At 39.5% G+C, this 23,544-nt stretch overlaps 3 protein-coding genes across 3 annotated transcripts in view; 1 reads left to right on the top strand and 2 right to left on the bottom strand.

Annotated features, from left to right (window-relative positions):
- Positions 1–32: 32 nt before the first annotated feature.
- LOC145463981 (LYR motif-containing protein 9-like) lies at positions 33–6,530 on the bottom strand. The gene is made up of 3 exons (XM_081447780.1): positions 6,415–6,530; positions 5,221–5,313; positions 33–3,601 (listed from the first exon to the last, which is right to left on the bottom strand). The coding sequence occupies exons 1-3, from the start codon at positions 6,523–6,525 to the stop codon at positions 3,590–3,592; spliced, it is 216 nt and encodes a 71-aa protein (XP_081303906.1). The 5' UTR covers positions 6,526–6,530; the 3' UTR covers positions 33–3,589.
- Positions 6,531–6,678: 148 nt separating this feature from the next.
- On the top strand, positions 6,679–10,127 carry LOC145463966 (3 beta-hydroxysteroid dehydrogenase/Delta 5-->4-isomerase type 3-like). The gene is made up of 2 exons (XM_081447763.1): positions 6,679–6,914; positions 8,392–10,127. Exons 1-2 carry the CDS (start codon positions 6,693–6,695, stop codon positions 9,283–9,285), a joined length of 1,116 nt encoding a protein of 371 aa, XP_081303889.1. The 5' UTR covers positions 6,679–6,692; the 3' UTR covers positions 9,286–10,127.
- Positions 10,128–10,186: 59 nt separating this feature from the next.
- The window catches only part of LOC145463945 (mediator of RNA polymerase II transcription subunit 23-like), a 40,370-nt gene continuing 27,012 nt past the window's right edge, over positions 10,187–23,544 (bottom strand). Inside the window, exons 24-40 of the mRNA XM_081447735.1 lie at positions 23,378–23,505; positions 22,589–22,655; positions 22,182–22,235; positions 21,841–21,949; positions 21,408–21,479; positions 20,630–20,740; positions 19,928–19,987; positions 18,898–19,017; positions 18,310–18,409; positions 17,477–17,575; positions 16,369–16,399; positions 15,789–15,892; positions 14,924–15,174; positions 14,287–14,534; positions 13,257–13,377; positions 13,084–13,169; positions 10,187–12,399 (exon numbers count right to left, since the gene is read on the bottom strand). Coding sequence (XP_081303861.1) covers positions 12,264–12,399; positions 13,084–13,169; positions 13,257–13,377; positions 14,287–14,534; positions 14,924–15,174; positions 15,789–15,892; positions 16,369–16,399; positions 17,477–17,575; positions 18,310–18,409; positions 18,898–19,017; positions 19,928–19,987; positions 20,630–20,740; positions 21,408–21,479; positions 21,841–21,949; positions 22,182–22,235; positions 22,589–22,655; positions 23,378–23,505 — 1,897 coding nt within the window. The 3' untranslated portion in view covers positions 10,187–12,263. The remainder of the gene's footprint in view (positions 12,400–13,083; positions 13,170–13,256; positions 13,378–14,286; positions 14,535–14,923; positions 15,175–15,788; positions 15,893–16,368; positions 16,400–17,476; positions 17,576–18,309; positions 18,410–18,897; positions 19,018–19,927; positions 19,988–20,629; positions 20,741–21,407; positions 21,480–21,840; positions 21,950–22,181; positions 22,236–22,588; positions 22,656–23,377; positions 23,506–23,544) is intronic.

Below are 23,544 nucleotides of genomic sequence, written 5' to 3'. Positions count from 1 at the left end.
AAGCTAAGGTGCGGCTTTGGGTAATGCATCGAGCCCTGCAAATTCACGCTTAATAACGAGGAAAGAGTTATCACCCAAACCTTTACTTGGAACTTGCTCCCACGTTTGTCCTCTGGTATTTCTCGGGTATTTATCAATTTGCAATACGCAACTTTTCCTTGACTATTGATTTGAAAAATAAATATATTACTGAACCCTGGTCTCGCTAATTTCGGGAGGGGAGTGGGGTGGGCTCGTTTCTTTTGGGGGATTTCTGCATTCCGGATTCATTAGCTGCCACAATTTTACAATGTCACTTTCGGGGGATGGTTTGTTTTTTATGCAGGTTAACGATAGCTTAGATTGCAACATTGGTGTGCAAGTTGAATTAATCTACTAATGAGCAATACGCATGTACTGTGATGAACGTTAGTAACTGGCGTGTGACTGAACTTGTACCTTAATATTGGATTAAGTTGCCTTGAATGGCTTCAAAACAAACCATAATGAGTGCAGTAACGTTTGTAAAACTAGGTTGATCAAAGTGTCGGTCTTGCATTACTTATTGGAAATGAGCAGATTTTGTCGACTTGAAAGCAAAACTTTCGGCGCGCGCAAATTCAGCTACAAGCGCGAGGAGAAATGTGTTTCGAAGATATGATGAAACAATGGCATCTGTTGTGTCGTTTGACCGTTTGTGAGGTTGAAGCAGCTAGCGAGCTTGAACAAGCTAGAGTTTTGTTATTTCAAAGGACGACAAAGGTGCCATAATGTCAGACGAAGTGTACATGACAAGGACAAACAATTCAATTAAAACGGAAATAAGGTCACTCAGGTGATAGTGAACGTAAGGAAAAAAAATTGATCAACAAGAATCGCATTATCGATAGGATACAAGCGCGAAAAAGTTAGGTATTTCGAATTTATACACGTTGAAACGACGAATGGACCACCCATATTGAACGTGACCTACGCGTACCAAATAATCCCCACGAATAAAACCAAGGTAAGAAAAATTAGAGAAAAATAGATTGCAAAAGTGACTATGTGGTGAAGATAACCCGTCTTGTGAAAATTTTTTCGAAGTGTTGAACTTTTCTCGACTTTTATTTTGCGCGTCCGTTCTACGAGTACAAAAATGTTACGTTTTTTAAAAGAAGTCTGCATTGGGCCAGGTGGCCCATCAGGCCGGAGCTTATCCTGGTCTGTGGCACGAAGTGACTAGAGGCATTTCTACTCCCCCTTGATTGGGATGCTAGTCCATCGCAAAGTGCCATTTAACGCTCCTCTAGGGGCCGTAAGTGTTTCCAATTAAAAAAACTATGGCAAGTTAAATTATTGAACAAATACAAAAAAACTAAATTCGGATTAGCGACTTAACAGGGGAAAGGTAGAGAACGAACTAATACTTTGAACTGGCCAGAGATATAAACTAGACGATTACTCCCTAGCAGTCATTATTACCCTTATCTTATAAACATTGCAAGCTATCTGTCTCCCGCAATGAAAACCCACAGATACGGGCTTGTGTACAACGCCGTCGCATAGCAACTGGGTTGTGCAGAGCGCGGACGCTTAGCTTCTTCGGTTAGCATGGAGTGTGGAGCAACGCGTTTGACAGTATTTATATGGGGATGAGGAAAATACACATATATCCACCGAATAGGTTAAGACGATAGAATATCTTTCAAGAAAATCCAAAGGTCTGAACGAGGACAAAAGAATTAATACAAAACATAAAACTTTTCAAAGTGCATATGACATGAAAAATAATTTCTGCTCATTTGAAAGGCCTTTCAAAATACAGAAGAATGGCGTTTTTCTTTTTGAAATATCTTTTTTCGTTTTAGAGATATTGACGTTTTCTATTATGCAAATTAGAGCAATGAGGACGTCATATTGTTTGCAACTAAAAATGGTAAAATACTGAATAAACGATATCTCTAGAAATATTGAAGCAGTGTTCTTGAAACTTGGCACCAAAAATCACAAGAAATCACAAGACACATAACAAGAAACATCAAGAAACATCACAAGAAACAAAATGACACCCAAGTAGTGGAGCATGAAAAGGACATTTTAACTGTGATTAGAAAGGTTCTCACAAGTCAAGAAGAGAAGAGGGGAGAGTACCGTAAGGAAGAGAAGAAAAACGACGATAATGATGGTGACAATGACAGTGGAGATGGTGATGATAATGATGATGATGACGACGGCAGTGGTGATGGTGACAGTGGAGGTCATGACAGTGGGGAAGATGTAGGTGATGAGAGTGAAGTGGAATATAAAGAGGACATTTTAACTGTCAACAGAAGGGTTCTTGAAAATCAAGAAGAGAAAATGAAAGAGTACAAAAAGAAAGAGAAGGGAGAGGAAGATGATGATGATGACGATAACAGTGGTGATGGTGACGGTGATCATGATAACTGTGGAGGTGGCTTCCTCTGTAGTGGTGATGGTGATGATAAATAGGTGGCAGTGGTAATGGTGATTATGATGACGACGGTATTGGTGATGGTGGTGATGGTAATGACGGCAGTCGTGATGGCGAGGACGATACCTATGACGGTGACGGTGGTGATGTTGATGTTGAAGTTGATGATGTTGGTAACGATGATGAAAATGAAGAGAGACAGAAAGAGGGCAGTTTAGCTGTCATTACGAGGATTCCTGCAAATCAACAGCGGAAAATAGAAGGGTACGAGAAAGCGAAAGATGACGATGAAGATAAAGAAGACAACGACGACGATAATGAAGATGACGATGACGACCAAAAACAGGTGAAGGTTAAAGAAGAGGAAGAGCAAGACGATGGGGAAGTTAGAGAAGGGCAAGTGACTGCGAACGTCAAGGAAGGAGAACAAGAAGCGGACAAGTAAGAGGACGAAGTGAATGTTACACGGGAACACGAAGAGGAATAGGAAGAGGAGAAAGTGAAAAAAGTGCTACCAAAGATTAATAAAACATGTAGAGGACGTAATATTATAGTTGGCTGGTTGTGCAGCAAAATTGTTAAAGCTTTTGTTAAAAAGAAAGTTATTTTGTAACGCGTTAGAATTCGACTTTTAAATCCAACCCAGTACACCGTTTGAGATACACTCTCAGTGTATCTTCATAAATAAATCAAGTTTTAAATGAAACAAGTGTGGTAACTGTATTTCTTCTGTCTGTAAGCTCTTGATCTGAGAACCTTTTTCGGGGATAACAAAATAAATTCCCTGTCCCAGTTTCACCAAATTTTCAGAAAATTGAAATAGAGTTGGTCTTGACTATACCTTGAGTGACTCTTCTCTTTCATTCATGCTCTCCAGACTCCAGATGATGCGCACTGGAGCATGAATCGATACCTATTTAAATGTTGCCAGAAGGGCGAACTACTTAAACTTTGTACAATTGTTTTGTTTTCTAACTGCAAATCAGTTATTTGATGATATATTCAAGTCTTTTAGGTAGCAGCATATCATCCTGGAATTGTTCTGTTTAACTCAATGCTTTTCTTTTGTTTTCATTTGGTCTCCAATTAAATGGAGACCAAAGAGGCTGCAATATATTCTTCTCTGAAACAAGCGTCTTCTTCATATTCACCAAATGATGCAATGCACTTTGGACATCACCGCTGGTACTGTGAAGGAACATTTAGTAGCAAATTACTATCGAATGGCCTTTTGTAATAAAAGTAAATGTAACATATTTGCTCACCAAATACCACTGAGACTTGAAAGATTTTAGACCCAGAGGCAGAAAAAAAAAACCCACAAAAAAATAATGAGACCTTGTGACTTATCTGAGATTTCAAGTTCAGATTAAAAGTTTCCAGGACATGACCTTCTTTCAGTGTTTTTTATTTCTTCGAGCGCAACCCTAAAAAGCTAAAAGTAGTAGTATTTTGTCCTGAAAAGCCTAAGTGAGACCAGAATCCTTGATTTTATACTCCTAAGTGAAGCAACAAGTATTCCTGACCTGTTCACATGGGAGTTCCCCCCACCTCCCCCCAAGGCGAAAACCTTAAATAATTTACAACTTGACAGTAAATCATCCTAAGGTCATTGAGAACAGTGTTTCAAGATTATAGTAATGATAACCATTTCTTGTTATCATTATAAATAAAAAAATGTTTCATTCCGGATCAATACTATCTCTCACAGAGCTGTCATTCAAAGGGCCGTAACCCGCAACAACTGCTACAGCTGAGTATGCTTGATTTTCCCTTGATGCTGCAGGTAAAAGTGCCTGTTGTTGAAAGAATTCACCCACAAAGTAACAAGTTTGCTACAGATGTGGAGAAAAAGGCTATAGGTGACTCAAAACTTAATGACAGCCCCGTCTCAGAACAACACTTTGAAACCTTGTCCTAAGATCTACTTTCCAAATTCATTTATTTATTTAATATTTATTTATTTATTTATTTCAGAATAAAAACTAGCGGTAAAAAACGACGTTTTTATCTCTCTGAGATCATTTTCAAGTTGAAGAAAAAACGAATGAAACATACATATATAAGTACAAATTAGGGCGTGAGAATGTCAAACGATAAAATATGTAAATACAAGTGCTAAAATGTAAGTGTTGAAGACGATCCTTTGTCAATCGGGAATCACATCAAAGAGCAGCATGGAACAGTCCCAAGTGACATATATCATGATTTTAAGATCTTGAGAAAGTGCCAAAGTAAATTCGACTGCCTGATCTACGAAATGCTCTTTATAAAGGAGCTTAAGCCAACCTTGAACAAACAGTCAGATTCAATCCGTGCAAAGTTATTTGAATAGGTTTTTTTTTATAGTATTTTATCATTTTAACACTTACATTTTAGCGCTTGTATTTACATATTTTATCGTTTGACATTCTCACCTCCTAATTTGTACTTATATATGTATATTTCATTTGTTTTTTCTTCAGCTTGAAAATGATCTCAGAGAGATTGAAACGTCGTTTTTTACCGGCGCTAGTTTTTATTCTGAAATGTTTTTCAAAAACACTACTTATAAGAATTTATTTATTTATTTATTTATTTTTTTAGCTTTGCTCCCCTTGATTCATTCAGAAGTAACTTAATGTAACTGTAGGCTAACTCAAAAACTTCCCAGTTATTTAGCCTCCAGGCTCAATATTTGTATGTTTTATTTTAAGAGTGTGTGTGTTTGTGATAGTTATATATATAATTGTTGTTAAGTACAAGAGCGAATAAAGGTTGTTGTTGTTGTTGTTGTCTCAGTATTTCTTACGAGTCAATGCACTGACCTTTTTCATAAGCCAGTCTGCATCCTGAATAGCTCTGTCAATGATCTGTTGTACTCTTTTAGGGTCAGTTTCATCACAATGACTTGCGTAGCTCTAAAGATCATAATAAAAGAAGTTAAGTCTGCATTGGGCCAAGTGGTCCATGGCATCTATTGTGCCATTTGACCAGTTGCGAGGTTGAAACAGCTAACGAACTTGAACAAGTTAGGGTTTTCTTATTTCAAGGTATGACAAAAGCGCCATAATGTCAGACGAAGTGTACATGACAAGGACAAGCAATACAGTTAACACGGAAACAGAGCAAAGAGTTAAGGCCACTCAGGTGATAGTGAACGTAACGAAAAAAATTCGATCAACAAGAATCGCATTAGCGATAGAATACAGGTGTGAAAAATGAGGTATTCACCCATTGTGAATGTGAGTTACACATACCAGATAATCCCCACGAGTAAAACCAAGGTAAGAAAAATAAAATATAATAGATTGCAAAAGTAATTTTGTGGTGAAGATAGCCTGTATTGTGAAAATTTTATGACTTTTATTTCTCGACTTTTATTTTGCGCGTCAAAAGCAACTTGTTCTACGAGTACAAAATTGTTAGCATCCAAGTTTGAACGAAGTATAGTCTGTACTGGGCCAAGTGGCCCATCAGGCCGGAGCTTATCCTGGTTTCTGTGGCATGAAGTGACCAGGAGCACTTCTACTTCCCCTTGATTGGGAAGCTAGTCCATTGCAAAGTGACACCCTAGCATTAACTTCACCAATACCCTTTTATATAAGCTTACCTGGGTAGAGAGAGGCACTGTGAGAATAATGTTTCAGGTGAAAAAATAGACTGATGAACATGAATTCAAATCAATTTATACTGTCCTGAATGTTGACAGTGGCTTCACAACACAGAGGTAGAGGATTTGCTCTGGAATTGACCAGAATCATGTACGCCATGAAGGGGATAAGCGATAAGGGGGGTGAATTTGAATAAACCCCCAAAGAAGACTAATTTTGTGGTAGCTCAACTTAGGTTTATTTGACCCCTAAAAGCTTGCACTAAAAGGTGAGATATTTTGTGTTGGTGCATATATATGAGACCAAAATCTCAAGAGTGTCCTATGCCCTCAGGGTTGCGGGTTTGCAAATAGGCAAATACCCGGAACTCGAGCAGATAGAAGTATCTCCCCTTAGCCATATAATTACCTGCCTCACATGATGCTTGTAGTGATTTTGCATCTCTTCAGGTAATTTTCTTATGCACCTTAGCAGATGTCTGTAAAGTACAAGCGGTGTCCTAATACCTTGCTGCATCATTATATCCGGCTAGCTGTGATACTACCGTTGATTTACATCGACGGCTTACATCAGGACTAACTGGTGCAATTAGTAGCCTGGCCTTTCTGCTGTGTAACCTCCCATACTTTCTGAGCTCCTCCTTCAAATTGAGTTTCCTCTTCGCTCCCTCTTAAAGCTCTCGCATTATGTCACTTCATCCAAGTTCTTCAGATGGAGAAATAGTGGTGGTTACGGGTGCAGCAGGATTTTTAGGCCTTAAAATAGTGGAGCTGTTGAATACGCGCGGTGTAAATATTCAGGAAATTCGGGGACTTGATATTTGCCATAGCGAGCCATCTTTCTTCCTTCAGAATGCTCAGGGAGGAAAACTGAGCTACATGCGAGCGGACATTTGCAATTACGAAGAGGTAAGCTTGTGTGACAAAATAGAACCGCAAGAATCAATGGCAGTTTTGTGCAAAACATTAATATACACCACAAATAAAACCTTCGTAGGACTTCATAGACTTGCCAACCTGTAGGAAAATGCAGTGGAAAACTGGAGATTTTCAAATTAAACCAGTGCATCGTTGTGCTGAAGTCTGAATATTCATTAAGAAACTCATACAGAGGCAGATGCAGCCTTCTTAATGTCATAGTGTCAAAGGTGACTCTAAGAGAGGGCACACTTCTCCTTATGGCTGAAAAATGTAAGCCCTGTTTTTGGCCAAAATGTTTGCACCCCCTTTCACGTCACCCCTTCCCTTTTTAGCAAGGAAGGCCCCATCACGAGGTGCACATCTGGGGCTGTGACTAAAAGTGGGACGGGGACTTGGGGACTGTGACGTGGGACTCGGGATTTGGGACGCGAGGACTCAGGGACGTGGGACTTGGGGACGTGGGGACACAGGGACATGGAGACTCGGTCACTCGGGGACATGGGGACGTGGGGATTCGGGAACATGGGATGCGAGGATGTCAGAACTCGGGGATGTGCAGGGACTCCAGGATGTGGGATTTAGGGACTTGAGGATGTGATAAACAAACAACACCTGATTTTTGCGCTGAATTTGTAAAATAAAATTTTCGGCGGTCAAGGGAAAAGTAATCTAATAAACAATAAGATTATGAGCTCGCGGTTTCTATTTAAACAATAGAGTGCTTCTATCAAGTAACTATTGGCTGATAGTTGCCCCGCGGAAATTTGATGCTCTTTAAACAAATATTTGCCCAAGAAGCAAAGCTTCCAGGGCAAATATGCTAGTTCATGTATGATCCGTACCCTCCTTTTAGGGGACCTCTGGAGCTGCTACTAACTACTGGGTTAAAAATTATCACATAGGTGTAAATGTTGAGGCACATGATAGAGAAGGCTTTGAAATGACTGCCGCCTACATAAAGTCTGTATTTGCTGGAGTTGGCTAACACACAAAGCAGAATCTCCTTGCAATTGAATTTTTTGTTCTGTGTAGGCTCTATTGCAATTTTGCATTCGGTTGTTCCACAAAATCAGTGCCTGTGCTGGAAAATGTACCTCCTAATTGATATTCTTTGTTTTCATGTCACATTATAAAATTCTAAAATCTACAACCTTAAGGCCACCTGAAATTTATATTTAATGGCTATAAGACCTCCAAAATATATATTTTCTTACAAGTTTTCGGAGTGATAGAAAGATAGATGGAGTTTCTTAAAGTTTAAGTTTTCACATGACATGACATCAAAATGGTAGCAAAAAGTTGATCCTATACCTTGAAAAGAATGACTCATCATGATTAAGAAAAGTGTTAATGTGGATGTTTACTGTATCTTGAGGGGTTTTTGTTCACACTCCTTTGCTATTAAATTTTAAAGTTATTAAGCAATTTGCAATAAGTATTCAGTGCTTTTCTTCTTTTCATAAAGGTCAGGGCAGTTCTGAGGAATGCAAGTGTTGTCATCCATACAGCAGCAATAGTAGATGTAAATCTTCCATCAGGGACAGCAATGAATGCTGTTAATGTGAAAGGGACAGAACATGTCATCAAGGCTTGTTTAGAGTGCAATGTCGCTAGACTTGTATACACAAGTACTGCAGATGTTGCACTGGGTTGGTCAGATAATTACAATTTGAATGAGGCAACACCTCCTCCAGGCGATAAAGTGTCTGATTATCTTTTTGGCCTGTATGCATTTACTAAAATGCAAGCTGAGAAGAAAGTCCTGGAAGCTAATGGAAGTCCTTTGGCAAATGATGCAGTTCTTGCGACTTGTTCATTAAGATCACTGGTTATGTACGGGGAAGGAGATCAAGCCTTTATTCCTAGTGTGATCAATTCGGCAAAAAATCAGTTTGGTTATTTACCAAGAATGGGAAATGCAAGGGCCAAGTTTCACACTTGTTATGTGGGTAACACTGCATGGGCCCATGTGCTTGCAGTTGATGTATTGCGGAAAAACCCAAAATTGATTGCTGGGAAGGCATTCTTTATTGGAGACAACACCCCTGAATGTAACTTTTTTGACTTAGTAGAGCCTTATTTGTCAGCTACTGGGTGTAAACTACTTAACATATCTATTCCTTATGTAATTATTTTCTTCATTGCTGTTATTTTGGAATTCATAACATGGATATTACTTCCAGTTTGCAAGCTTTCTGTAGCATTAAACAGGTGTTCTGTGTTTAGTGTGTGTAAGGGTTACACAGTTAGTTGGAAGCAGGCTCGGAAAGAGCTTGGCTATCAACCAATATTTTCATATGAAGAATCTAAGAGGAACACCATTAGGTTTCTGGTAGAAAAATTCAATTTGAAGAATTGACTTTGGATGTCATACAATATTTAGGGGTTTTTTATTCATACAATGGGTAGTTAGTGCCAGCCCTGAGGCATTAACAGCCTGGGTTAAATTGAAAAGTAACACAAGTCAAATTGAACCAGTGTCAGCACAGCTAATTAGAATTACTTTGTGTTATAACATCATTGAGGTGGCAGGCATACTAGAATAATAATAATAGTAATAAACATTGGTTCATGTTAGAGGCCATCTTGCAAATGCTGGGAGAATTTCCCGCCAAAATTCTTCGCCTCGTTCTGGCCCTTTGGCACGGTGATCTGGGTTACGATATGCACATATGTGTATTGCGCGACAAGTTTTATATTTGCAACAAGTTTTATATCTTGTCAACAAGTCTTTTCCACAATTTTTATATTTGCAACAAATTTTATATATTGCATGACAAGTTTTATATGTGCAACGAGTTTAATATATTTTCTGACAAGTTTTATATTTTTTTACACGTATTAAAACTGCGTCATAAGTTTTATATTTCGGAGCAAGTTTTATACAGAAACTAAAATGTTTTGATAAGTGTTATAAATGGCAAGAAGTATTTCTGATACAAACGGCATTCTTCTAGTTTTGCCAGTAAATAGAGTTATCGCCGAGCTCTCAAGTCTCACGCATTGAGCGTGAGACTCACGCAAACGGATTCAATCCTATGCTCTCTGCCCCCAGACCCCCCGTCACGAACGACGGCTATGCCGTCGAAAATCTCACTCTTTGGCTACTTTATAGAACTGTTCTCTATCGATTCGAGGCGATAAACTCAAAATTTTACCGCGTCTTTTAGAGCTTCCTTAAAAGCTTCTTTTCTCCATAAACGATATCTTGACCAGAGCTATCACACTGTTCAAGACAGGTTCAAAACCAATACACGCCACTTTATAAATTGTCATGTCTGTTGCTCGTTTGTGTGAAATAAACCTTTCGAGGATAACAAGAGCTCTAATTAACGGCAGCAATCACTTCACTGTCTAGGAGCTTTACATTGAAGATGTGCATGTAGACGAATATCGGCCTTTGACGAGGACTTCATTTAAGCGCAGTCGGCAAGGGCCGAAAGATTTATTAAATGGCACAACCTGTTTGCTTTCTAAAGTAGGTGTTATGCTTTCCACAGGTTTGCCGACTGGTATGTTTTTTATATTTTCTTGAATCCCTGTTTACCGTGTTCTTGATCACGGCAAAAAGCAAAGCTCGGACGAAAGATGAAGCCAGTTCGTTTCAGAAGAAATGCGAAAACATTTGGCAGGAAAATTTGCATTGGAACATGCAGTATATACGGGTTATTGACCAAGTGTGAGGTCAAGATGGCTGGATATTGGTCAAGTTCTATTTTTGTGAGTTTATGGACCGAGACGGAGTCGAGGTCCATAAACTCGCAAAAAAAGAACGAGGCCAATATCAAGCCATCTTGACCGAACGAGCTTGGTCAATAAAGGATTTATTATATGGCTTTCGGGGAAATTTTTCTTGCGGGACACGGCGGGTAGTCCCGAGCGGGCAAGATAGCTCCATCTTGCCCGCTGGGGTAGCTAATCACAGTGCAGGATTTGATTCATCTTGCCCGCTCACGGAGCCGGCCAAATAATAGCATAAAATGGCAAGTGAGCATTCACTGCGCATATCGCAAGCCAGTGGCATTCAGTGCAAGCATCAGAAGTGTAGCAGCTCTCGCAAGCTTGTAATTCTTTTGCTTGTTAGCAGCTGTTATTGTTTTGGGGTCAAGGGTGTTGTTTCTGTTGTTTGTTCTATTGTTTTTTCAAAGAGCATCAAGCCATTCGTGAGCTGCTATCCGACCCTGTGTCCTGGAAGTTTTTAACAAACCACAGGGAGCACACAATCTTGCTGAGTAGGGAAAGAGTGAATAAAGGAACTAAAAGACTGAATAGTTTACCTTTGTCTCCTGTTGTCATCTCTTACGCGACCTTACAAGGAAAACCGCTACTTACAAGTCCTGCGTAACACTGTAGCGTTAAACTCGTACCTAGGCCTTTTCGCGCTCAGACCTTTTGACAGGTGTCAATTGATCATAACATGAATGTCCAATATCAAAGAAGTACACGGTAAACCAAGGCTAAATGTCTGTCAACCTATTATTTGGAGTATGGCCGCCATGTTGCGCGACTCCGTCGCCGTCGTGCGTACGCGTCCACAAGCAATACCGCTAGCCATGATAGCCATGAGAAAATCAACTCAGGGGTTTCCTTTTCTTTCTTATATGAGTATGGGGCTCCGCTTGGCGGCCCTTCGGGTCGCCGGAGCTACCGACTCCTTAAAAAAAACAAAGAACACCAGGCACATATACGGATTAAGGACCTATTTATATGCTTTCGTCTGCTCGGTTTTTACGGCCAGTGTGACTGGCTCTGATAATTTTACTTTCGATTGGAAGTCACGGCCTTAGAGACGTGGATACCTCAAATCCTTATAACAAATAAATTAAATTTACTATCTATTTACAACGGTTCATCTCAGTCCAAGGTGCACTGTTCTGAGGCAATCTCGTTTCTCTCCTCTCTCTCCTTCTTCCTTTCGTTCGTCTCTCAATTAGAAGGCACTTCGCTTAATCCTGTGAAGTAGTATTTTTGTTCAATTGGCTTATTTTCGGAAAGAATTTTGCAGTTTAACAATGGTTGGTTTTATTCTTTCAAGGGGGATAAAACTCGCCACAACGGTCTAAATTTGATATGAAATACAAAACAAACTCTATAAATATCACATTTGCGTCCAAAACAAACAACATAAAATACAAAAAGAGGTAGGCTACAAAACTTAAGACAGTACATCTTCCTTTAGAACTAAAACTAAATATATTCCCATGGCTTGCGTCCGGAATGAGAATTGCGTTTAAGATCTGAAGGGCAAGTTTTTTTGGAGGAGTCGAGGAGAAGGAGAAGGAGAAGAGGTTTCAGTACTTTTAGCATTTTAGTGTGGTATTGGTAAGTGATAGCAGGCTATGCATTGTCATCTCTCTTCACATTCTGTGTCATAAATCTCAGCCGGACCTGAAGCGACTGGCGTAACTGAGGAATGATCTTCAGGACTTCATCTTTAATGACATCTCCTATAAACATGTATTTGATATGGTATCTGAGGGAACATTAAAGAACTTTAAGTACAAATGGTGTAAATCCCGGGGTAAATCGACGTGTATATTTTACCACAACAAGTCGCACTCAGTAAGGGGGAGGGGGGGGGGGGGGGGGAGAGAGCTCATTTTAAGGGGGCGGAAGCGCGGAAGCAGCGGTCGCAAAAAAAATGAACCAAATCCCTCAAGAAGACCAATTTGGATGTAGCTTAGACTATATTTGACCCCTAAATGACACAATTCTAAAACAGTCCTTAACACGCTAAGTGAGAATTACACTCTTGATAGAGACCAACAGCATCCCCGCCCCTCCACATATGGGAACCCTTCTCTTTCACCCCTGCCACCGGCGCTACTAGTACGAAAAAGACGGTGCACGCGTGAATCACCGTCATTGTTGAAGAGAAAAACGGGCAACCGTCTTCATTTTACGACACTAAAAGTAGGCGCCTACAGAGACATGGAATCCAAAAGTCCGACCGGTAGTTTACACAGCCGAAACTGTTTACACAAGAAACTCTGTTTATACTAAATCAAATGACAACACGGTAGTAAAGATCATACTATATGGTTCAAGAATAAAATCGCAGACGTTCACTGCTATTCTGGCTACAACTATCGGCGTCTAGATTGGGGATCAACACTGTATGAAAGAAATCAATTCCCCAAATCGAAGGAAAGGATACAAGAAGTCACAGATTGTATCAATGTGGTGAATGTGTTGAACTTCTCGGTTGATCTTCTCCAGTAGATGGTACAACGCCACGACGATCTACAAAAAGGAAAGAAAACAGAAATTACTTTTGTGAAGCCTGAAATAGAGAAAAGGTCATGCTCACACGAACAACGTTTGCAATACCTCTTGAAGACATCTTGGCCTTTCTTGGAAAAACCGTTGAAGGAATGGTCCAACCAAATGGCATACGTAAAGAAACTGAGCTTCATTTGTAACCAGCTGTGACACGCGGTCACGAATAAACCTTAAAAGAGACAGCAGCAAAATTCAGAAATGGGCTCAATTTACTTTGGATTACCAGGACAGCATTTACCAATTTAGTGTTCCCATTCCACAAGATAGAAAATATCAAAGCGTGTCATCATAGCAAGTTATGATGGGAACAAGTTGAATATTGAACAAAGCGTGTCAGAGGTTTGCCTAACTGTCTGAGAAAGGCATTTTTTATTCTTGGCGTTCAAACTTTCTACTCACCACCATGTGAGTTTTTGTAAACTTGATGGAGAGCTGTGACGTCCCTGTGCAGTCATTACATAACTTAAGAGATACCCAAGTGCTTCTTATGATATCGCTTCTAATGAGTATTCGATTTCTAGCTTAATACTGATGTACGGTTCTAACACAAAATCGTCTTCCACAGACTTCATATATAAATCTCCCGCCACAAAGTACCATAAAGTGAACATGGCGGCGACCGGGGAATTAAAACTGAAAACTTAATACTTGGCATTCAAACCAGTAACAGAAATATCGACATAAACCTCCACGACCACTTAATGAGAACCATTAAGCTTGTTTTGGACAATAAACTGTTTTTCATCCTAGATAATCATTAACACTGATCGCTATAACACAAATCTACTTTATTATGGGAATATAATTCATGTTGGGACACAGTTAGTCGCCTTAGTTAGTTAGTTAGTCGCCTTAGACACAGTTAGTCACCCCTAAAATGGTAACCGCAAGCAAACAGCAGTAAATAAATGCTAGCCGCAAGCAAACAGCAGTAAATAAATGCTAACCGCAAGCAAACAGCAGTAAATAAATGCTAACCGCAAGCAAACGACACTAAATAAAAGCAAACTACGTGTCCTACCATGAATAAATATCCCTTAAGACACACAATACTCGCCATAAGACACACAATACTTACTGTGGAACCTGGCTTAGTTGACCGATACTTGCATGGTGCCAGAGCGCATGCGAGACTGCTAAGACATAATCCACATTGGTCTCTGAATGCATGGCTACGTTGGTAGAAAAATCGAGAAACGAGTAGGGGAATGGAGCGGCTTTACCCAAGTCCTCGAGAGCAATGGGAGTTGTTGATATGTCTCTTGCGGAGAGCTCTTTAAAGAGGGCCATACAGATTTTATCATACACGATGCTCCAATATGGCTCCTAATAAATAAACATTAAAAATTATCATATTAATGATAAAGCAAATTAAAGAGGACCTATCAAGAGTACGACTGCAAAAAGTCAAAACCTACAAAACATATTTTCACTCCCGGAAACGTCAATTTAGTGGATTACTTTGGTTAAAAATTACTATATCAGTACACTGAATTTCTAACAGCCGAGCTCTAATGGGTTAGGAATGTACAACGTCGTAATGTCAAATTCCAAAAGTCTGGTAGCCGTTTTCGAATTCCTTTTTATCGTCTTGCAAAAGACTTTATGTCATGCACAATATGCTTCAGACTTATACAACAGTTCTTAGCAATGAAAACCGGAAGTGACGTTCAAGGTTTGGGTTTGGCCGCCGTGTTAGGGAAGTCAGTGTTTACCGGAAGTGACGACAACACTAATCCTAGAGCATTGATCCATTCCACAATATTTGCTCGGATGTTAGTATTGTGAGTGACGTAGCTTCCTTTGAAGATGACGTCGAACAAGGCATCTCCAACTTCCTGTCCTGTGACAGGTAACGCCATCAGTTCAACCCAAGTCACGTGAAGCGCGTGCGCAACGGGGTTTGGAAACTCGTTGAATCGCCAATCACAAGCTGGAAATGGGGGTGGAGTTTTACCAGAAACAGCTAACAAAAGTCAAGATAAATAACATTTGTCCCTTTCAAATAAAGTACATACGCGAACTCCGAAGCTGAAAACCCTGACGAAAATAGAAAACAAAATCGATCGTAATCCACCAATCACAATCCATGGATGCAATATATCAAACACGAAAGACCGCGTTTGAACACGTCTCCAAACACCGAGAAGAGAGTTGAAAATACGACGCGCAGCGGAGTATTTTTGACGAACTTCGAGGTGTTTGGAAATGTGGTCAAACACTGTCTTGAGTGTTTGATATATCTTCTCAATCGACACGAAAACTATGAAGAAAATGGAGAAATATAATCGTAAAAATCTATGCTAATTAAGAGCAGATATCCAAACGTTCTCAAGGTCATGATTTCCTTTGTTCAAACTTGATGAATTATAATGAGTTTGAGAAGTGACCTTTGAACTCGTTTGGTAAGTCATGCGAAACCCGTGTGCGCGACTATTTTAAAGGAAGCTATGGAACACGATATACCGCTTATCATGCAAACTGTCTGGCAGTTTTTTTTAGCTTTGACTACTGATACAGTTACATAGAGAGAGTGGACACACTTAAGTCCACAGTTCTAAATTCCAAGCAAAAGGATACTGTCCACGAGTCGACCAATCACAGAACAGTAATAAGCAAGATCTGGAGTCCAGGGCGTGTCATCAGAGTTGGACAGGTACTCCATGTACCCCTTGGACAAACACCTGAACAAAGACAAAACAACCTTTCCGCACCATAATTAAGTTAAATTAGTTGAAAACTTCGCCGGCAGACTGTCCGCAGAGAATTGAATTCACGGAATGTTGTTACGCTTACTTTTAACTGGCTTTAATTTGACTGTATTAAACGCATATAACATTAGTTCGATGTACAAATCTGATATTTGGAAAGGTAAATAGTTCGTTGAACACTTCGCATGTCAGACTGTCTCTAGAGAACTTAGATTCTTGGAATTGTTATGCTTACTTTTAACTGGCTTTAACTTGACTGTATTAAACGTTGAGAACAGTAATTCAATGAACATATCTGATGTTTGGAAAAGGTAAGTGTACTATTATTTGTCGAATTTCCACTAAATCTATGTTTACCTTAACAAGGCTCGCAGTAGCTAGCGTATGAGGAGGTGAAAAAGATTGCAGCAAACCTACAGTACCATTATAGCTCACGCACAAACACTCACCAGCCGGCTGGGTGGACATCCTTTTGTGCACCTGTTGAAAGCAAATATGAGACTGATGTCCGTGGCTGTCACTAAAGCTATTATATTGTTGCCCAAAATCCTAAAGATTAGAAGCGCGCACATTTTTTGATTGGAGAGTGTCTAAATTAACAAGTAGTCTGGACAGTTCCTACGAAATATATTTAACATCCTACTGATCCTAGTCCAATTTGGAAATAATTGAATTCAAAAAATCCCTCTGACTAGCAATTATTTTCAAATTGGGCTGTATGTAGTCCTATTACATATATAAACTAGTTTGCCTTTATAAGAAAGGTAAGCAATTAAACTTAGTTGAGTACCAAAGTAACACTGAATGAGCCTTTAAAGATCGCGCTAAATCCAGCCAATAATTCCTGGTCCTTTGATGGTGCTCCCAAATATCCATTCAAAGTCTATAATTACTCATACATTTGAAAGCTAGCGAAAATCTATGACACGTTCACTTCTTAACAAGGAATCAAGACAAAGTAAAAAAATAGACGTAACGTTATGAAATCATAAAGCATCTCGTTTACAGCTGAGTTACTCCTCTTCATCTCGGCTTACCGAGGGAAAGAATAAGCTGGCCATTGAGCAGAGATGGCAGATGCAGGGAGCGGACTGTCAGGGGAGATTCGACCGTAATGGTTAATACAGTGAACTTTCGCGTTGCAGACACCCCGGTATTACGGACAGAAGCTACACCCCCGACCGAAACTACAAAGAAATGCACGGAAGCAACTTCCGCCATTACAGAGCACTTCATGCAATCCCAAGCTAAAATTTTTATATTTCTTCTCTCGTTCAAACGGACAATTTGGACTGACCTACTGAATGACATAATTACTCTACAGACTTGGAATGTTTACTATTTCGCACACTATTTTGACCAATATTTTATGATTACGTGTCGAAGTAAATGTGCACTACAAATTAAATAAAACTGGAAAATCTTACCAGAGTATAGCAGTGTGCGTTATATGTGATATTTTCATCACATCTCGCTATTTCGAACTCTAGCTATTACGGACACTAAATGACGGTCTCGAGGGTGTCTGCTATAGCGAGAGTTGAGTGTAAAACTTACCAATAATTGCTCCAACAAGCTTCTTCTTGAGAGCGGGCTTGTCCCTCAGGCAGTGCTCGTAGTAATGTAGCGTGTTGTACAGGTATGTTATAGGACGATCTTACGAACAAAACATCGACAAACAGGCATGTGAGATAGTAAGAAATGTTAAAATGTTCAAGGGGAGCCAGTAACATTCATTTCTGATATTAAATAACAAAAAACATGATGCCAGAGACTAGAAAAACATCTGCCGTGGTACATAGAATACGTTTCAATTTCGCCTGACACGGTTTGTCCCTCAGGCAGTGCTCGTAGTAATGTAGTGTGATGTGCAGGTATGTTATAAGGCGATCTTACGAACAAAACATCGACAAACAGGCATGTGAGATAGTAAAAAATGATAAAATGTTCAAGGAGAGCCAGTAACATTCATTTCTGATATTAAATAACAAAAAACATAATGCCAGAGACTAGAAAAACATCTGCCGTGGTACAGAGAATACGTTTCAATTCCGCCTGACATCCCGTCGTGTTTGACAGATTAATCACCAGGATCGTGTTGTTCAAAGCCGGTTAAGCTAACCCAGGATTAGCGAGAATTTTAATTTCAGGTTTGTAACTTTTCCGTTTTCGGTGAGGTTTCCTGTTTAAATTGTTTGTCTTTCACTTTCGAGCGTGAGTAATCTCAACCTACACAAGATAAAAGAAGTGAAAAACATTTTTATACCCGAAAAATTACTTCTTCGGTTAACTTTTAATCCTGGCTTAGCGTTAACCGGCTTTCGAGCAACCCGGTCCAGGATAAAATGAGTGAACATTAATTTGTTATAAAAAAGGTTATTTAAACAAACCATGGAACTTGTACAAGCAGCCAAGATGATCAAGAAGACTTTCCAATGACTTGTGCACTGGTGCGAGCTCCAAGAAACGTTGAATGACAATGTCAAAAACCTAAACACACATGAACAGCAAGTCAAGGAATACCTTCGAAAACAAAAACAAACGAGCCACTGAAACTGGTCTTGGATTCTGAGATTCTCAATTTCTTTAAATAAAGTTGTCAAAACCCTCATCGAGACGACCACAACGGGTGGTCGCGACCACTTGAGAGAGGTGGCCGATCAAGAAGGGTTCATTTACAGTATTTTACTGACAATAATTGGGGGACTTTGATAACTGGCCGCTTTATAGGGGGTGACCGCTTGATAGAAGTTCGACTGCATATGTCAGATTGCATCAAATATACTCTCATTTTGCATCATCTAACGTGTTAGAATTACTCTGGTTACCGAATGAATAGATGAGAAAATAAATACCCGTCACATTTAGAATTACACTTTGAAGTGACGCTCAAATACAAGAAACTCATCTTTGAAGTGATCAAGCCATGCTTGGCAAGGAAAAGTTGTTGAAAGCGGCAGTGAATGAAATGCACTTACCGGTAAAAACCTTAGACACACATTACCAAAGTAGATGGGCAGGTATTGCACTGTTGGTGCAGAGGCTAACGCTCCAGCAGATTCCAACAGTCCTTCAAAATAAAATCTCTCAGGGTAGCTCTGGAAGAAAACCATTTAACGAGACGTAGTTCAGAGTTGAATCAATTTACATGGCGTGTTACCACTGACTGACAATTTATATTTGGCAGCATCAAAGGTCCACAATTTGTGACCTAAATAGCCCTTTGCGTGCATTGCGTGCCTACGATACTTAATTTTCTGTTTATTTGCCAGCATCATTTGTGACTACAATAGCAAGAAATTGGAAATACCCGGCAATTAGCTTTCTGAACTTCAAATGGAGACTAAAACCTAAGTGCGCGAGACAGCATTAGGAAAGGTTCCAAGGTCTCCAACTTTCCTTTGTCGCATTTGCCATAGTGGAATATTTGAAAGAAAATTTATCTTTGTTCTCGAAACATTTGGGGATAAATTAAAGGGAATCTTGGGTCGATAATTATTTGTCTGTTTTGAATACTCAGCGTTTCCCTTACGCCATACTTGGATTTCAAATTTTCCACGCGCCGCCATGTTTATTTTTGCAAAGCTTGATAGGAAATTATGACGTCAGTGCGCGGTTGGACGTTTTTAAATTACAGTATTTCGTGAGCTATAAAAGCGCTTCTAATCGTTTGTAATTCATATTCCGAACGAATATCTACAATTCCAACAAGAAATCGTCTTCTAAAGACAGAGATATCAACTTAAATTCCATTAGGTATCCCTCGGAACTTAAACTGCTTTTCAACCAAAATTCCCTCTGATCTTGTAAACAGATCAGACTTAAATGACTGTCACTCATGGCAGTCACAAAACTGTTCGATCTGTTCACGTGTATCTGTTTGCCGGTACAATTTGAAGTAAAAGTAATCCTATAGTGTTTCTTCAATTGGCTGATGACTGCTGGCTGAGTCATTATGCCCAGGGGGTGAGCCACAGAGACTGATTAACAAACGGTTCAAACGCTTACCGTGTGGTATGCCATGTGTTTCTGATGCCATTCATTCTGTAGCCAGTGTTGAGGAGAGTTCTACAAAGAAAGGGATAACAACATTCAAACCGACCTCTAGACAAGATGAAAGTCAAAATGACTAACCAGAGCTTGGTTGTTTAATGCAAGGTTAACCTCGCCCAAGATTAGAATCAATTTCAAATTAGGTTATAAGTTATCAGTAGTCGCTTCTGTGATTTCTATGTCCAATATTTATAACTTTGGACAATGCCTACCTTGCGAATTCATGTTCCTCTCGCCTCGTACTGCCTCCGGCCGTTTAAAGGAACTACGTCACGGTTTGTGCATCTTGAAAAGTTTAGTCTAAATTTTTCAAGTTCATCGTTTGCAATCCGTGTTAATCTTCTCCATCCTTAACTAACCTTGTTTCTTTATGGTTTGTTATTATCTCTTTGGTGTTTTTCTATCTTAATTAGTTAACCACAATTTTCAAGCTTTTTTCAACTTAAAGGCAACTTTGTACGTGGCCAAAATAACTCAAAATTCCGTGACTGAGCTCCTTTAAGGGCTTTGCAAGAGAGAACTCTCGTGAACGCCTAAAGCAAACCTCCAAAGTGCCCGAGAGCGAGGGATGAGACTGTATTCACAGGCCAGGTACTAGTTATTTTACCTGTTTGAAGTTTCCAGTACAACTGCAACCACGTACATGCATAAACCTACCTCGCGTATGAAAGCGTTCACTCGAGTCCTGAACTCGTGCGGCTTCAACAGCAACAGTTGAATGATAAAGAAGCAAACCTGCGCTTCATTTCCCTCATGGCTGCGCAAAGCCTAAGAAAACACAATGTCATTACTGTCAAGTTAAATAATGTTGACGAATCATTTTAGCGACATGTGAACAACATATGTTCACCAGTTTGTTTGTCTGGCTAGAACAAGGGCGCTTTCCATTCCACCAAAATTTCCGGTTTGAAACTTTCAGAAATTTCCCGTGACGAATGGAACAGTATCTTCCAGAATTTCCGGACAAGCGGACGGCATCGCAAGGTTTAACCAAACTTTCGAAAATTTCTTACGAGGAATTTCCGTTCCATTTAATTTTCCTCTAGCAATTTTCGAAATTTTTGGTTTAATGGTTCGCATCTCGAAAATTGAACAATTTCGGATTTTCCGGAAACTCCCCAAGGAAGTTTCTTTACCATTTACTCCCATTTCGAAAGTTCCGAAACTTTTGGTTTAATTAAAAGCGTCCCATGTTTACGTTGCCAATTACGGACTTTACTCTGCTTGGATGCAATCGCCTCTATGTAAATAGTTCAGCCCTGAAGCCAAAACAAAACCGTTTCGTTTATGAGGAAACTTAACAAAAACAGAAACGAACGAGAAACGAACGTGAGAATCTAAATGTTGCCAAGAAATATACACTTATTAAGAGACATATACACTTATTAAGAATATGAGAGAACCTCATTTAAAAGAAGACGGCAGCTGCACTCACCAGACAGAGAACCAGTCTGTCCAAAGTAACCACATTGTACTTCCATATCAAGTCATTAAGGTGTGTAATGCACTGTGTACGAGAAACAGAGCAGCATTTTAGACAATAATACAATTACATGTGATAACTAATTTAACAAGGTCGACCACCATAACTGTAAATTTCTTCAGTCAGCCATGATTGAAACTTCCGTTGACAGCAGATGGAGCATTAGTTGACAACAAACTGATGCCCAGTTCCCTCTATGAGACGCTGCAGGGAATCATGGTAGTTGTATTCATTATCTTGGACTGAATATTTTGTTTTGACGAATACAACTACCATGATTCCCTGCAGGCACGTCTCACTTGTCGCTGAAGTAATAATGTAGCAAATATATATTATCATTTTACTTTTATATATTATCATTTTACTTTTATTTTCTCCTTCACACCTTGCTAACGTGTTTTCCTCCTACAGATGTAGAAAACTCATATACCAAGTAATCAGCAAACACTCGCACATGAGCAGAAAGTGCACGAGCACCTAGCCGTTCCAGAACTCTGAGGAAAAAAAGTTCATAAAAATGTTTGTTAGGAATAAATATACAGTGCCTAAAAATATTTATATCTTAACTGTGAAGACCTTAGCTAAAACATTCAAAACGCAGAGAGGAGATATGACCATTTTAATCAGGACAGTTGAAAACAACATTTATATAACATCAAAGGCCCTACTAACCAGTTTGGGTAAGTGGAAATGATTATCAAAGGCGCGCAAAGCGTGCAGACTTACTTGTGACACACTGGGTTAAGACGGCTTGATTCCAGTAACATCTTCCACAAAATGCTGCAAGAAAGAAATGCTTTTCACCGATCAGCGTTTTCAATGTGCAGTTATTTAACAGCAATGTCATCTGTATCTCTCAGGTGACAATGGGCTAAAGCTAACGTTTATGCACTCACAATCTATTCCTAGCTCCTGTTACGCTGTTGATTGAACCATGCACAACCTACAGTGTGTGTCCTTCCAGATCAACATGTTTTTCTTCTCACTAAACTTCTCGTCCCTCAATTCTCGAAGACTCTCCTTCAGTCCTTCATGTTTGATAAGGTCTTTGATATCTTACATGTTCCTGCAGTCCCTGTCAGGTCAATCTAATCATACAGTATCAATCTCCAAATAAAAATGGCATTGCTTACCAAATGAAAACATTTGTCGAGGAGGGATCCGCAAAATGATTGAATATTTCAGTTTCTGATGTCATTGCTGAAAGTATAAAGATATATTTCTTCAGTCAGTACTTGTGTATTTTCACTACCAGTTTCCTGGTGAAAAATCTGGATTTCTCTATGTGGCTACTGTCAAGAGAGTTAACCATAAAGGGTTTATTCTACAATGATCTCTCTTAAAGCCAATCATGTGACGCGAGTTTTACTCAGATGGAGCAAGTTCGTCGCTTGTAATCCATGTCAGTCTTCTCCATCCTTTACAATTCTTGTTCCTTTACACTTTATTATTATCTCTTTAGTGTTTTTCTATCTTAGGAACCTACTATTTAACAGGTTTCCTTCAATTTAAAGGGAATTTTGTACGCAGCCAAAGTAACCCAAAATGCTGTGACTGAGCTCCTTTTATCCTCCACGAAAACATCTACGCAACACGCATGGTAACACAAACCGCAGGAGGACCAGATACTAAAGTTAAATATAATTTTAGAGGGATTACCTTGAGCACAAGGTCTATATGAAGGATTAACTCGTTTATCTTCATGCTCTCTTGCCACTGTTGAATACAGGTGCCACTTTGAACGGGGACTTGCCAGCAATGTTTGTGTGTTTCGTTCCCTTTCGGTCCACAATCTCTTACTAATCACTCGCATGGTTTGCTTTTCAACGACAAAGGAGTCATTCTCACGGTTATAACGTTTAAAGTATTGAGATTCAAGTGCTGCACCTCATAGAGAGGACAAATATACAAAATACACTTACATTTCCATCTTCTGTACTCGTCTTCCACTCTTTGTCTCAGTGCCTGCTTAGTTTCGTGAGGGCAAGGATTTTGCGTGTAAAATTGCCGAAGGGGTAGAGGAAAACACGCCAGAGTGTGGCTTGCCCAGCTAATAAGAAAACAAAGAAACGAACGTCATGTGATGAGC

Source organism: Orbicella franksi, chromosome 12, assembly GCF_964199315.1.
Source record: "Orbicella franksi chromosome 12, jaOrbFran1.1, whole genome shotgun sequence".
Classification (NCBI taxonomy): domain Eukaryota; kingdom Metazoa; phylum Cnidaria; class Anthozoa; order Scleractinia; family Merulinidae; genus Orbicella; species Orbicella franksi.
This window is presented reverse-complemented; position numbering and strand designations above follow the sequence as displayed.

Bases quoted from the DNA above. Each gene is read 5' to 3' on its own strand.
- LOC145463966 (XM_081447763.1), top strand. From the start codon at position 6,693: ATGTCACTTCATCCAAGTTCTTCAGATGGAGAAATAGTGGTGGTTACG. The intron at 6,915-8,391 runs GTAAGCTTGTGT...CTTTTCATAAAG, and splicing joins ACATTTGCAATTACGAAGAG to GTCAGGGCAGTTCTGAGGAA.
- LOC145463981 (XM_081447780.1), bottom strand. From the start codon at position 6,525: ATGATGCAGCAAGGTATTAGGACACCGCTTGTACTTTACAGACATCTG. The intron at 5,314-6,414 runs GTAATTATATGG...TATGATCTTTAG, and splicing joins ACAAGCATCATGTGAGGCAG to AGCTACGCAAGTCATTGTGA.